At 52.7% G+C, this 15,337-nt stretch overlaps 1 protein-coding gene across 5 annotated transcripts; it reads right to left on the reverse strand.

Annotated features, from left to right (window-relative positions):
* Positions 1–3,962: 3,962 nt before the first annotated feature.
* GFI1 (growth factor independent 1 transcriptional repressor) lies at positions 3,963–15,337 on the reverse strand. Of its 5 annotated transcripts, none has more exons than XM_070486837.1 (7): positions 14,628–15,337; positions 11,977–12,187; positions 11,479–11,661; positions 9,181–9,656; positions 8,801–9,082; positions 7,778–7,943; positions 3,963–5,364 (listed from the first exon to the last, which is right to left on the reverse strand). In XM_070486837.1, exons 2-7 carry the CDS (start codon positions 12,089–12,091, stop codon positions 5,186–5,188), a joined length of 1,401 nt encoding a protein of 466 aa, XP_070342938.1. In that variant the 5' UTR covers positions 12,092–12,187; positions 14,628–15,337; the 3' UTR covers positions 3,963–5,185. The 5 variants fall into 5 exon arrangements, with proteins under 5 accessions (XP_070342938.1, XP_044605369.1, XP_070342940.1 ...); XM_044749434.2 differs by having other exon boundaries at positions 8,945–9,082; positions 14,628–15,328; XM_070486839.1 differs by lacking the exon at positions 14,628–15,337 and adding an exon at positions 13,025–13,170.

Raw genomic sequence — 15,337 nt, forward strand, 5'->3', positions numbered from 1 at the left:
GACTAGTGGAACAGGTCAGGAAGCCCAGAGACACAGCCTACAGAAATAGAAACTTGACACATGACAGAGGGTGCTTTACAATCAGAGGGAAAAGGATGTAATTTGCAATAAATAATGTTGGAGTAACTGGTTATGTGTGTGGGGAAAAAATTTCTTTTAATTAGCTCCTCTTTCACACCATATACATATAAGTGAATTAAAAACCTAATTTTATAAGCAAAAATTTTAATGGTTTTAGGAGAAAATATAGGGGATGAACTTATGACCACCAATTATGGAAGAGTTTCTTAGTTAAGATATAAGAAGCATAAACCATAAGACCAATATATTTGACTACATAACACAAAAACAATACAAACACATCCTGTCTTCGACTGGAATGAAAAGGCAAGCTACAGACCAGGAGATGTTTGTAACACATTCAACTAACAAAACAGTGAGTACTTAGAATATATTAAAATACGTAAATTGATAAAAAGCAAGCAACCCAACTGAAAAATGGACAAAGTAAATGGACAGGCTTTTCACAGGAAAGGAAACCTGTCATGCCGATAAACTTATGAAACAATACTCAACCCACTAAATTACAATAACGTTTCACATCCATCCGATAGGCAAACATTTTTAAAGTCTGACAATACCAAGTGTTGGGAAGATGTGGAGCGACAGGAATTCTTCTGTACTATTGGTGGGAATGTAAATTGGTACAACCCCTGTAGACAGCAATTTGCTAATAGCTGGCATTTCCATTCCCAGGAATACACTCTAAAGAATCTCTTTCACAGAGAGATATATAAAAGGTTTCATATAAAAATGCTTCAGAATTGTTTGTTTTAGGGAAAATTGGAAACAACCAAAACTCTCCCAGTAGGAAAATACATAAATAATCACCAAGCATTCATACGACAGAATTCTATATACAGTTTAAAAAAATGAACAAAACTGCATGTACCAACATGGATAAATCTCAAAAACTGTCGAGCAAAACAAAGCAAAGTGCAGAAGGATATACACACCATGACACTATTTATATTAAGTTAAAATATGCTAAACAGTACTATATTTTATGGGAATACATATAAGTAACGATGTAAAAATATTCATGGCAATGATACGTACCAATTTTGGTATAGTGGATGCCTCTGAGGAGAGAGGAAAGGGGATGGGGTTAGGGAAGAATAAACTTCAGAAGACAGTCAACCATGTCTATAATACTTTATTTCAAAAATAAAATAGGAATTAAATATGGCAGAATGATGAGTACACTGATGTTTATTATATTATTCTCTGTAATTTCCCATATGCTTGAAAGGTTTTGTTTAAAAAATGAATAACTTTAAAGTAAAACTCCAGAAAGAACTTTATCTTAATGACTGATAAAATTCCTAATGCTAAGATTTCAATAAAATTTAACCACAAAAATTATCAAAATTCTCATTGTGAAACAAATTTTTAAGTCTGTGTTCATATTAAAAATAAATAAAAGAGCTATCTGAACATTAATTGTAAATACTCCGATCTCAGGGTAAAAAATATATAAATGTGGGTAAAGATCAGAAAAGAACACTAAAAAAACCCCAAACTTCTAAGCTAGAAGAGTTTGGGGCGAAACTTCTTAAATATTTTTATTTTTAAAATTTGACTCAATAGAATGTTGCTAAAATAAATGTATTATGTACTTCTCGAAAAGTCCTTATTATAGAAATAATATAGCAACAGTGATTTAAACAAACAGTGCTCTAGAAATGCACAGTGAAAAATAGTCAAGTCCTTTGAGGTCTTCCTCCAAATTCCTTTCTTTCTGTTAAAAGATCGGGTTAAACAAACAGGCACACAACAAAATGACGTGGGTCAATTCACTATCACCACCCAATTTTCAAGGGCGATGGCAGTCAAGAACTCAGCTGGGAGTGGTACTTTGCTATGCCTTTAATTAAGGCGGGGCTTTGAAAACTCAATTGTTCCATCTGTGTCTCAAATCAATCAGATGAAATTCACCTTTTACGTGGCCTGAATCCTGATAGCTCGGCACACTTGATAGGTAATTTAATCATCTCTGGTGTAGATGAACACAAAGTCAAATTAGCTACTGAAAGAGTTGGTCTTCTCTGAGATAGCTGTGCTTTTCCACTTTTATGCAAGAGCTGAGCTTCACCAACTGGCTAGCTGGAGGTGTTATTAAAAATTTAGTGAAAGAAACAAAGGTGTGCTCTGGTGTCTCCTGTTACCCTTTCTACTGTTACTCCAGCAGACAAAAGGCATAGAGCTTGCCTCATGAATAATGTGACATGGAATATTCACAATCTATTTTTAATGGAGTCAAGTAATAACATTAAGAGAGATATTTGCAATCTTCAAATTTCACACGGTAACAGGCGCAGTAATTTGTTTTGATTCTGAACTGGAGATATCAAGATATTTTTTTTTGCAAAAAAGATATATTAACATCAAAATTACAACTCCCCATTTATAGCATAAACAGGGATTGTGAAAATGGACCAAAAGTTCTAAATGTCATAAGGGAAGAGCAGGACAGGGCACCCAACTAGATTTCAATCAGTTCTACTTACCTCTCAATGCAACTTCCTCACTTTTGAATCCAGGTTGGAAATGATCAGACAGTGTGTGCGGAGAGTTCTGTGGAAGGGATATTTTGTGATCTTTATTCACAGGGAACTTTGTTACCCAAGACACTAGGAAGAAGTTCCTGGATGCTGCAACTGTTCACTCATCAGTTTTGGAAAATTATCTTGAACTGCATCATAAAGTAAGCAGATTTAAGTTTTGAATGAGAGTAAACCGACAGGGAAAGACATGGTGTTGAAAACCAAGTGAGGACAGCCTAAGGCCTGAGATTTGGAGAGGTGAGAAAAGCCGCGTGGAAGGCCCCCTTAGCCACCAGCTCAGAGAGAGTCCTCTGTGTTGTATTTGTTTCCTAGACTCTCAAGTGATTTCTCTTCCCTTTGTGCTGTAGAAAGCAGAGCCAGCCAGGATTACACAGGAGTTTATTTTTTCTGCTTATTCACTTACCACCTCGGCAAATATTTATCGATCTCCTACTGTGTGCCAGGCACTGTTCTGGGAGCTGAAGAATCAGCAGTGACCAAATAAACTATGCTCCACAGGACACTGTGCTTGCTCGCTCCTGTATCCTCAGCACCTAGAATAGTGCCAGGCACATACTAGGTGCTCGACCAATTTGTGAAATTGATTTGAATGGAAATGGACAATCTGCTATGGTCACCATGGGCCACGCATACCCTGGCTGGGAGATATTAGAAAGAGCACAGGTAATTGGGATTTGGGTCAGGGCTTTATTCTGGTTTCATTTTCTTAAAGAACTGATCTGTGCAAGAAATTCCCACAGGTGGGACAGAGCCAGAAATAACCCAGATCCCAATTTTCCTGCCCCTCATGCATCTTCAGATTTGTAATTTTCCTTAGGCGAGGCAGCTAACCAGCCTCAGACACTTTCTTTCCCCTGCAGTCTCCACAGAATCAAAGTAGTCAGGGCTGGACTGGGATCTACATTTCATGGTCAAGGAAATCAGCATCAAGGAGGTCAAAGCACTGGCCCACGTCACATGGTGTGTTGGTGATAGACTCAACCTCCAGACATAAGGCTTGCGATTGCTTCGTTCACCTGGGAGCCTTCTGGCCTGTAAAAAACAAACCCTGAAACTCCCAGAAGAGCGAGCCTAGGTACACGCGGGTCCATCAGGGACTCTAGGAGGTGGGCGCTGAGTTCTGTACACCTGGTTTCTCTCTTAAGAAAGAAGGCTCTCTGAGGTGTGGAAGAAAAGAAAAAAGCACATACAACGAGAGCAATCGGGTTTCACCCTGGATGTTGGCTTGTCTGCTGTACATTTGCTCTCCTCTGTAGTTTCCTTCAGCGCCAACGGCCCCTACGGACAAAAACAAAGGTCTTTCCCAAATTCCCTGCCTAAATGAAAAGCAGTATGCAAGAGTCTTAATACTTTATTAACTTAAGACATCACTCTAATAAATATATATTAACAAACATAATGCACTCCAAAAGGTCTAAAAACGTTTACGAACCTCGAAGTAAAAATACCATCTTTTTTCCTCTATGGTACACATGGAGGGTCAAAGAGTTGAAGACGGAGCCTTCACTCCCACACGCCTACTAGCTTAGACATCTTTAACATTTCAGCTTAATAAAAAACTGAACATACACATAAATCTTTGCAGTCTCTGTTTAGCTATTTTCTGTTTATGCTTGATAAAATCCAAACGGATCAGTAGGGAGCTTCAACATTCTGTTTTGTCTTCTCAGAATTCCTTTGGAGGAAAAGAACAGAACCAGCCACTTGGAGGGATGACTGTTAGCTTTTGAAGGATGGGGGCTGAGACTTTAACTTCTGGCTCCCCGGTACCTAGTGTGGCGCCTGGTACCCTGGTAACCGGTGGTCAACAAACACTTGCAGAGTGAATGGATGACATCTTGTCCAAAGGCTCTGTGCTTCTTCCTCCTCTGATGAAGCCTTCACAGGCCTCCTGGAGGGATGACCTCTAATCTCCTCTCATCACCAAGTCCACTTTTCTTCTGTTCCTTCTTGGGGCAGGCTCAACAGTGTGTCTTGTAATTTCAAAAGGATGAAACTCCTTCCCAAAATCAGTTTCTGAACCAGTCTTCAAGTGGGAGAAACAATTCCTCCAAGATTTACAGGCAGCACCCAATAGAAAAGGGTCAACAGACTCCTCAGAAGGAAAAAAAAAATAAAAATAACACTCATTCTTCATTCCAGATAAAAACATCTGCATGTGTCTACCTTGTGATTCCTCCTCTGCAGACAAGTATCTGGGGTAGGTCAGGAGGAGGAGGGAAGAAACCTGAAGGACCTTGCTGTCTGTGAAGCAGGGCCGAGAATGGGAAGGACTGTGGGGCCCAAGATTTGATCTGATCCCCTCTTGACTTCCAGTCTTCAGGTGTAGAGGAGCCGATTCCATGTGTCCAAAGCCCAGCGAGTCATTTGGTTCCCACTCCAGGCTGAACTTTGAAAAGGTAACTTATCCCCTCTGGAAGTAAGGTGAAGGGGGGCCACCCAGGTGGGATCTGCAGACTGGACTGGGGGACCTGAGAAGTCCAGAAATAGGTGGCAGCAAATGGGGAGGCTGCCCTCCGTAGTGTTGTGTAGCTGCTGCTTGCGGCCATTCAGGGCACTCACTTGAGCCCATGTTGCGTCTCCCGGTGCCGCCTGAGGTCCACCTTCCTCTGGAAGCCCTTCCCACACAGGTCACAGCCGAAAGGCTTGAAGCCTGTGTGTTTGCGGCTGTGGGTGATGAGGTTGGAGCTCTGGCTGAATGCCTTGCCGCACACCTGGCACTTGTGGGGCTTCTCACCTGCAGAGATGGAAGGGGGGAGGGGAGGAAGAATGAGTCTATCATAAAGCTAGAGGGGACTCACTGTGACCCACATGCTCTTGGCAGCAGCTGGCTGCACCACAGTCTAAGGCCTTCAAGCAACTTGGAGGGTGACGTGTTGCAACACAAGTCCTGGGAAGCCATGGGTGCACCAGGTGAAAGGGAGACTTTCTGAGGGGGGGTTCCCAGTCAAAGGCCTCAAACCGTTTCCTGCTAAACGGAAACAGAGCAAAGGCCACGTGCCCTCCCCAGACTTGCAGCTGAATCCACCCTGGGAGGACTCCCCTGACTTAGAAGCAGAGAGCTCCCACAGCAGATGTTCAACACGAGAGCGGGGGTGGGTGGTGGTGGGGGTGGTGGCGGCTGTCCTTCAAACCATGTGACAGTTCTAATTCAGCGGAAGTTTTCAAATCTGAGTTTCCAAGTGGGTGTTGGTTTGTATGGACCAGTGAGTCTATACTCTTTCTTGCTCTTGAAGGACAACAGAATGTATCTGAAGCGTGGACATTTCTCAAAGTCTTATTTTAAAAATTCCATATTTTGGCCACAAAGTATTTCTTAAGGTAGCTGATCTTTTTCGATATTGATTTTACTTTATGAGGTCAATCACAGGATTCTTTATATACCAGCAACTCTTCACCACAGATTAGTTAATAACAGACAGAAAAGGTTTTCCCTTTTCCCCCAATTCATGTGCTGTTGAACATCTGGGCAAACAGCATGAATTTCCAAATTCATGCTCAGCATGAATATATGCTCATGACGATATACGACTATATGCTTAGCATGGCATATAGTCAGGGCTTGGCCTTGGGAAAAATGCAAAATAGATGAAGTTTGTTTTTGAGGAAACTTCTGTCCCTCTTGCTATACACCTTTCTGTCTTCCTGCTTCAGATTTCCTTGATAAGGAACCACCATCAAAACTTATCCTATCCCTTTAGGGTCAAACAAATCTGAGAAACGAATTCTAGCTATAAAGTAAATGCTGATAAGGGCTTAATGTTTCTTTCAGTCAAGATCCTAGTTGCATTTTGATAAGCATCTTGGATACCTTTACTCAACAGGAATGAGTTATATGGAAATTTCACGCAAGGGGACATGATTAAAGTAGGCTATTTTTCTGAGTTTCCTGATAGGGGGCCTCCATACTGCTCAAGCATATTCTAAATATCAATGGTGGGTGTTTGGAACACACTGCAATTTGTTTTAAATCGGTACTCATATTCTGAAATAAAACAATCAGAATTCTGGGTCCCGTGTAAATATCTTGTTGACTATTAAAGAGCTCCTGGCATTAAAACTGCCACCCACATACTATCAAAATGTTAGAGAAAGAGTCCAAGATTGGAAGTCAGGGCATTCCAGGGCCCCACGATTTACTCTCAGTCTGACTTTTGGTAAATCGTTCCATCTCTCTGAGTCTCAGGATGGCAAAAGCAGCTCCTTCCACTTTATGGGGTGGCAGTAAGAATCAAATGAAGTGATAGATCTGAAAGCACTTTATAAGTTTTAAAGCAACATAATAGGTAAAGAATTATCATCATGGCATGAACTTGCTTTTATTTTGAAAAGGGCAATAAGCAAAGAGAAGCCTTCTATATCTACCAACCTCCAAGACTCTGAAAATAGAATACAATACACAGCGGTCAAGAGCATAGGCATTTGAGGTCAGACAGACCTGAATTTAAGTCCCAGCCCTGCCACTTGCTAGCAATGTAACCCTGGGCAGGTTACTTAACCCTTCCATGCCTCACTTTCCTCATCTCCAAAATGGGGAAAAGGAATAGTCGCTCCCTCCCAGAGTTGTTGAGAGCATAAAACGAGGTAATGCATTTAAAAAGTGCTTATCAGAGAGCTTAGTGATATTTACCATTGTTTTTTCCTCCTCAATCAAAATAAGCTCTCGGACTTCTAAAAATGCAGCCAAGAGGCCACACATAAGTCCTTCCCCCAAAAGGCTGGGTGGGAGCCCTAAAAAAGTCTTCCATCGCCACGCAAACATTTAGAGCAAGGCTCTGAGAGGACCCTGGAGCTTCATACTTCACCCAGAGCAGGCAGCAGTTGGAGCAGCTGCTGAACTAGAGGAAAACATTGTTTGCAAGGATAGAGAACCTGCAGCTGACCTGCTGAGTGGTTCTTCAGACAGGACCTCAAATCAAAGCCCCTCTGTGGAGAAGCATGTATGTAAATGAACCTAAAAGAATCTGCCTCCTTGTTTTCTTCAACACACTGCAGTGACTAACTCCATCTGGAAGCCTCATCCACCACTCATTCTGTGGCCAGAATATCACAGAGAAGGGGACCTATACTGACCTCAGGAGGAAGAACAATGCCCCTGGCCCCGCACCCCTCACAGGGTGTTTCCTACAAGCCAAGGGCCTTCAGCTCACCAGTGTGGATGAAGGTGTGTTTCTTCATGTCCGACTTCTGGTGGAACCTCTTGCCACAGTACTGACAAGGGTAGGGCCGGGTGTCTGAGTGGATGAGCAGATGTGTGGACAGCGTTGATGACCTCTTGAAGCTCTTGCCACAGATCTTACAGTCAAAGCTCCGTTCCTGCGGAGAGGAAGATGTGGCATTCCTAGTGCAATCATCTAGGCTGCCATTCTCCTCACCACTAACCAGACCCTAAAATCCCCAAAGCCAGGGATCTCCTTTCGGGGGCCCCCTTCCACATAGCCTGCCCCATTATCCTCTCTCTACCCAATTATTATCAAACTCCACCCTCCCCACCCTATCCTCTTCCCCTTTAACACTTTTTCTACCCAAACACTTTTCACCCACATCCCTCCACACCCCATGGCAAAACCTATCCCCACCCTGCTTTTTTTGACACCCATTTACAAACACTTCTCCAACCCCCTCAACAGCAGGCTTAGACCTCAATCACTCCAGATGTCACCTCCCTCCAGCCAGTGTGGTGTTGAGGGAGATAGGAGAATACTGTTTGTAGTAAATAAATCTCCGTAAGTAAGCATTCTCCTGTCATAGTTGTGTACCATTTGCTTGTCCTCCCTCAGTCTGTCAGCTAAACTGTAATTGTGGAGACGTCCTCTTAGGGACCTGGTGTGTTAGAGGATTCTCACATGCCCGGCGCCTGGAAGTTGGGCAACAAATATTTATAAACGAATGAATGAAAGAAGAGCTGCTCGATGTTCTAAATGAGCTGAGATCCCTCCTTTTCAGTCGGGAGGGGTCAGTGTGGATTAAGTGGCAGCCATTTAGTGAGAAGAAGCGAGGCAAAGAAACAAAACTAATAAATCTGATAGATCAGCTGCAAGAGTACATACAAACCCTCCTCAAACCCAAAGTCAACGATCGGGAGCACACTGTGGAGACTCACAATGACGCGACGGCAAGCTCTAGGGCTGCCTCTAGGCCTGAGCCGACCACCACCACCTCTCCCTACACACCTGGGCAAAAGGACGTGGCGGAGGAGACTGGGGGCAGTCCCGGGAAGTCCAAGGAGAAGGCTGCCAGGCAGAGAGCGGCTGGGGCCGCACAGAGAACGCGAAGACCTGACGAGGGCGGCGCGCGGCCGTGCGCCCGGCGCTTACCTGTGAGTGCACGGCTTTGTGCTGCTCCAGGCTCACCGCGTGCCCGAAGGTCTTGCCGCAGATCTCGCACGCAAAGGGTCTCGTGCCGCTGTGGGACCTGCGCACGTGCACCTCGAGCCCATGCGGCGTGGAGAACACCTGCGGCGGATGAGGCCGGGGAGAAGGCCGCTGAGAGGGGCCCAGGGGCGCGGGCGTCGGCTGGGCGCGGGGCGGGGGCGCAGGCGCGGGAGCCTCACCTTGCTGCACTTGATGCACTTGTAGGAGCCGCCGCCCAGAAGCAGGCGGGTGCACAGCAGCTCCGACTCCACCTTGACGCCGGCGCCCTTGTCCGCGTGCAGCCCGTGGCCGCGCTCGGGGTACAGCCCGCCCGCCGCCGCCGTAGGCCGCTCGTACAGCCCTGCCGCCGCGGGCCCGAAGTCGCCGTAGAGCCCCAGGCCCGCGCCACCGGCAGCGCTGCCTCCCCCAGGCGCCCCGGAGCCCGCGCCGCCCGCAGGCCGCTCCGGGCCGTACAGCGCCGCGGGGTGGCCCGGCTCCGGGGCGCGCTCGCAGAAGAGGCCCAGGCCGGCGCCGCGCTCCAGGGCCGCGCACGGCCGGTAGTTCTGCACCAGGTGCCGCAGATCAGAACCCGCCAGGCCGCTCCACGGGTACGGCTTGAACGGCAGGCGGAAGGGCTGAGCTTCGTCCAGCGACGGGCACACCGACTTCTCCGAGGCTGTGGAGGCACAAGCCGGTCAGGCTTAAGACGGCGGGGCGGGGGCCGCCTGGCAGGGTCTGCAGTCGGACCCCCCAGGCCCCCAGCGCTCGTGGGGCGCTCCCTGCTCCAGGCGCCGCGCTAGATGCCAGGGATGCCCCCAGGATAAAACGTGGGCCTGGTCCCTGGGGCCTCGAGGACCACTGGAGGCGGCAAGGCAGCGAACAGATTAAAATGACATCGAGTGAGGAGTTAGGTAAATTCTGTGCCAAGGCAGCAGAAGCGCACGACGTTAAAGGGTCTTTTCTGGCTGAACCAGCGCACTGGCGGTGCCATGGAGAAAGGAGCGCCACGCTGTCTGCGCTTAAAAAACCCTCTGGGCTGAGCTGAGCTGTGCGGGAGGAGAAGGCGGCGACCTTTCCGGCCCGGGACAGCGCACATGGGCAGAGGGCCCAGCGCCTAGCACCGGCGTCCTCCCGGCTCCAGGTCCCCACTCCGTCCTTTTGCTTTCCTGGGATCGATAAGGAGGGAGGCAGAGGACAATTAAAATATGGCCTGGCCTACCCGAGACGCTGTGTGATAAAAACCGGGAAAGCGTTAACATTCCTCAAAATTATTAAGTACCCAGTACAGGTAGAAAACGGGCAGCAGAAAGGGGACTTCGGGCTTGAATTGCCTGCCACATTCTCCCCATTCCCCTTCCTGTCATAGTTTAACGGAAAAAGAAAAATCTGAATTTCTTAGAGGATAATTTACGGTTAAAGTTTAGCCACCACCTGCAAGGGGAATGGCTTTCCGAATTCATGGCCTTCTGCACCCCGACCCTCGTGAATTTTGCTAAAACCAGATACCCAACATACACTTTCTCTAAGTGCACACAGATTCACAAATCTGTTCACACACAGCGCGGACTCCAGACTAGGTGCCTCAGGGAGAGGCGTCGCAGAGGGTCCGGCGGCGCCCAGTCCTTGCGGGGCGGTGTCCTGCACAGCCAAGAAGAACCCTTGGGTCCCGGCTCCCCGACACACTCGCAGGAGCTGTGGCTTTAGCCAAGTCAATGCGCTGAGGGTGGGAGGGGCGTGCGGGTATCTTTTAAAACTAGTAATTGCAATCTGGAAATAACCGGCCCTTGGCGGAAGCCGGCTGGTCTGCGCTCTCCTTCCCCCGGCCCGAACCCGAGACTCTCCCCTACCCAACGCGCAATCGCTCAGTTTGAGCGAAACTGATTGCTGTCTGGAAATGAAACCAGAAGGCTGGTCCCCAAGGCTGGGCCAAGGGGGCAGAACGAAAAATGAAATAGGCTCCCACTCCGCGCCAGCGAAGACCTAGCGGGGGGCCGAGATTTTCGTCCCAGCCCAGCCCCTCCCGCCCGCGCCCAGCTCTGCCATGCCCAGCCCGCGGGAGCCAGCGTGACTTTCAAAGGCAACCACTCTTCCCTCTCAGACTGCCCAGGTCTCCGTTTGTTTAAGATACGGGGGTCTGGATTCTGGGATCCCAGCTCTTCTTAAACAATCATCTCTGGTCAGCAAAACGAAATGTCGCCGTTGCTGCCGGTTAAGACGACTCATTTTTTCTCTCTCACCCACCGGCTCCGCGCGAACGAATGTTAGGGACGAACAGCCGCCGCCTCGGATCCAGGCGGCAGACCCCTCGAGCAGGCCGTCCCAGTCCCGGAGAAGCCGGAAGCCTCCCCACTGGGTCCCTCGCCCCACGAACAAGCTCCCTCCTCCCGGAAAGACTCTCCTCCATCTATTTAGCCTTTCTGTGCCCAAAGCTGCTCAACTTCATTCCTCACTGCGGGGTCCCTGTCGCCTGGGCCCCAGAGCTCCCAACGGGTCCCTACCTGGAGACACAGAGGGCGATGGGGGCCTCCAGAAGTCCTCAAACTCAGAGCTCGGATCGCAGACGCTGTCCTCACAGCTGCCGGGGGACGCGGAGGCTCTGTCGGGGGCCTCGGTCAGCTGCGCCTCGGGGGACAAACGGCCCCGGGGCTCCGCCTTCGCCCCGCCTGCGCTCGAGGTGCTGTCTGCGGGGAGGAGGCAGGACGGGGGCTCAGGCCAGGCCTGGCTGGGCCCGATGGTTCTGAAGTGGCTCCCCCAGACCGTGGCATCCGGGCGACCTCCTCTCTCCCCAGACCTGTCCGGGAACCCTCCCTCCCGGGAGGGAGCAGGGAGGCCGTGGCACCTAGGTGGCAAGCCTGGAACAACTCGGACGGTAGGAAATAAAAAAGGGCAGCAAAGGGAGCGTCGGGGCCGCCCTTCTCGGTTCCTGGGGGATGGTGTGGCGGGGCGCAGAGTCTATGGACCCAGGAGAAGCCCCGCCTGGCCCGCGCGCCCCGCACCTGCTCCGCCAGGCGCCAGTGCACTGTCCAGACGGAGGGAATAGTCGGGTCCGGGGGAGCGCGGCTGGTGGTAACTGTGAGCCTTCTTGCTCTTGACAAGGAACGAACGCGGCATGGTGGTCGGGCGCGCTCCCCACTCTGCTCCAAGGGTCCCAACACTGTCAGCCCACTGTCACCCGGAGTTCTTGCTCAGCCCCAGCCAGGCGGAGACCTGCGAGAGGAGAACCGGATGGAGACGCGGGTCAGCACGCTCCGGGGCCCAGGAGTGGGCCCCCGGGCGGAGAGAGAGCTCTGGCCGGGGAGGAGCGAGGAAAACCCGCGGGAGGAGGGGCTTGGCCCCGCTGCGCCGCGCTCACCAGGTGGCACTCGGACAGGTGGCGCGAGCCCGCCGCTGCCGCCACAGCTCCGCGGGAAAACCTGTCCCGGGCCCCGGGCTCAGGCCTCTTCCTTTTGCCCTGCCCACGCCCCTCGGCCCCTCCCCTTCCCTAGCAAAACGCGGTCTGGCAATCAAACCCTCCAGAGAACCGAAGTCCCCAACCGGCCAGTTACCCCAACTCGACCACTCACGGCCTGCCGGCTCTGCTTTGGGCTGGGGAGAAGGGCGGAGACGCGCAGATCGACTTAGGGCGGGGGATGTGTCGGTGGTCGAGGACCGGGGAGGGGCAAAGAGCCAAGCCTTCCCAGAGCCGGCGACAGACTGGCATGAAAGGGGGGCAGGGGCGGGGCGCACTAGGTAGGCTAAGGGGTGGGGTCGGGGGGACAGCGGCAGAAGGACTAGGAGCATTAGAGGCCGGAGAAAGAAGGCAGGAGGGTAGAGGGACAGGAAGGTGAGGGGAAGGAGGTGGCAGAGGACCGACCCTGGTCCCGGGAGGAACTCGCATCCGGCTCATTTTGCTCGCCCCTGATACTTGCCCCACGCGGGGAAAAAGTTGGCCCGGAGACGCGGTTGCGGCGGGAGCAGGCAGAGTCTGGGGTGAGAGACCCCAGACCGTGGAGACCTAACCTCGGAAAGCAAGGCCCAGGAAAAAGCACTTTCCATTCTGCTCACCAAAAACTTCGTCCTGGGGAAGCCGAGCCCGATCCGCGCGCTGGCTGGGAAACGCGCGGTTTATCGGAGTCCGAGGAGAACCAACAATTTAGCGGACGCGGGAGAGGACAGGCTGCTCTGGCAGGCCCCAGAGAACCGGGTCCCGGCGCAAACCTGGGAGGGACCTAGCTGCCCGCTACGCCGTTCTCATTAACCCCCAATCAGTTCACCTAATCCCGGGGTCGAAACCTGAGCCCAGCAGGGAGGCGGGGCAGCGGCTACTGCTCTGCTCGGGGTTCGCTCCGGGGGCGGGACCAGGTGGGCTCGGAGGTCTGGGGAAAACGAATCTGCCTTGGTCCCGGAGTGAGGGCGATCGGGGCCAGGTCTACAGTCCAGCTGCAGGCGCTTCGGGCACTGCAGCGCTCCGCGGTCTGCGCTAGTTCAGAAACAAGGGGTCTGGGACGCCTGGCCCGGGCAGGACCCCTCGTCTTAGGCAGCCAGACTAGGAGCCGCGGGGCTCCCAGGGCAGGATGCAGGACCTGGTCTAAGTCTGCGCGTTGGTGCTTCGGGCTCAAAACGAGTTCTCGGGGACTCGTTCCCTGGAAGGCATTCCAGGCCCCCAGTGTGTCCTCTTCCCCGGGAGAGGAGTGGGGACAGGCCTGGGAGAAAAAACGGCTGGGGCATTTAGCGGATACCCTAGCGACGTTTCCCCGCGTCCTATGTGCCAGAAGGCCCCTTGTCGTGAGGGTGCTGCCCGCCCCTAGGGTCCGGGCTTCAGGAGGCTTCGGGGTGCTGGGCGCCCCTAGGGCGCAGTTCTGCCGCTTCAGTTTTCCGTGCGCCCCGGCGTGAGCTGCCCCTTCGGCCGTATAATTAGACACCACAAACGCAAAAACCAATTCCTTAAACCACCATGAAACTCAGAGGAAAGAGAAAACGGGGTGGAACGGTCCCGAGGGCCGTGCCGCGGCTTGGTCTGCGTTGGCGCAGAGTGGGCGGTGTGGGGGTCCGGGGGCAGCTGTCCGCGCCGGCGCTGAGGCTGCGCCGGCCGGGACCGCGCGGGATGAGGCTGGCGTGGAGGCGGCTGCCCGACCCTGGCCACGGCCCCACGCTTCCCTCGCATCCTGGCTGGCTCTGCCGGTTCCTGCGAGGGCGGAGTGGGTCGGGGGGTGGTAGGGCCGAGGGCTGAGTGCGTGGGAAGGCGACCTCGCGCAGCAGCTGGCGGCTGAGGGGCGGGGCGGACCCCTCAGCGCACGCGGGCCCGCTGGGCCTCTCGCCACGGTCGGGGCCCGGGAAGGCGGGAGCTAGAGGCGCGGAGAGGGCAGCCTCCGGAGCCCCGCCGCTGCCACCTTCCCACCAGATGTTTCCTTCCCGGGGGGATCCTGCTCCCCTGCAGAACCACTGAACGGCCTGGCGCGCGTCCCCTGCGCCGGATCCCGAGCCCCGCCGTGCGGGTCGCGCCGGGACCCAGCGGGTAGAGCTCTCGCTCGGGGCGCCGGCCCAGCGGGCGGCAGCAGGTGGGAACCCGGCAGCGCCCTCTGGTCGCCCCCGCAGTGCCGGTGCCCCGCCAGTTCCCGCGGCCGCCCCCGCCAGGGAAGGAGGCGCAGAACAGGCGCAGCGGACCTACCTGCGGGGTCAGGGCGCGGGCACAGCGCTCCGAGAGTTTTCAAACTGAGCTGCTTTCGGGAGAGACCTCGCTGTCTCTCTCTCTCTCTTTTTTTAATCTCCTTCCGAGCTCAGCCCCCAAAACCACAAGCTTCACTTCCTGAGCGTTAAGGAGTAGCTCGCGTAGCCCTCTCAGGCCTGCCCCCCAACCCCCGGCGGGCGGCGGGGCGCGCTCCTCCTTTGCGCAAGGGGCTAGGAGGCGGACAGGGTGCCCGGCCTTTCCCGCCGCCCTCCCCGGCGGCCTTCTCGTTTTTTTTCTCTATGGGACGGCGGGGGATGGGGAGACCCGGAGGGCCCAGACACCCAGGCACTAGAAATGACTCGAAAGAAAATGAACTATTCTTGGCTCCTGGGAGACTTCCGTAGCGAGAAGAAGTCACAGATTCAGGACACAGATTGACTGGAGAGCCCGGGGGTGGCAGCGCCCAGCTCCGAGGGGGCCTCCCGGCCCATCTGGCCCGGGACCCACCCCCCCCAACCCCGCCGCCTGCTTGGGCCGCGCCGCCCCCGGGTCGGGGCCGTGAATCACCGGCCCGCGGTGCCGCCGGCCTGGAGCCCAGCGAGTGGCCGCGGCGTCCGCAGAGCGAAACCTGCCCCGCGGCCCCGAAATAGCTTGTTGTGGAAACACTTCGGGATAAATACGCCCAACGAGGCTGAAAATACCTTGACACC

Source organism: Equus asinus, chromosome 16 (assembly GCF_041296235.1).
Source record: "Equus asinus isolate D_3611 breed Donkey chromosome 16, EquAss-T2T_v2, whole genome shotgun sequence".
Classification (NCBI taxonomy): domain Eukaryota; kingdom Metazoa; phylum Chordata; class Mammalia; order Perissodactyla; family Equidae; genus Equus; species Equus asinus.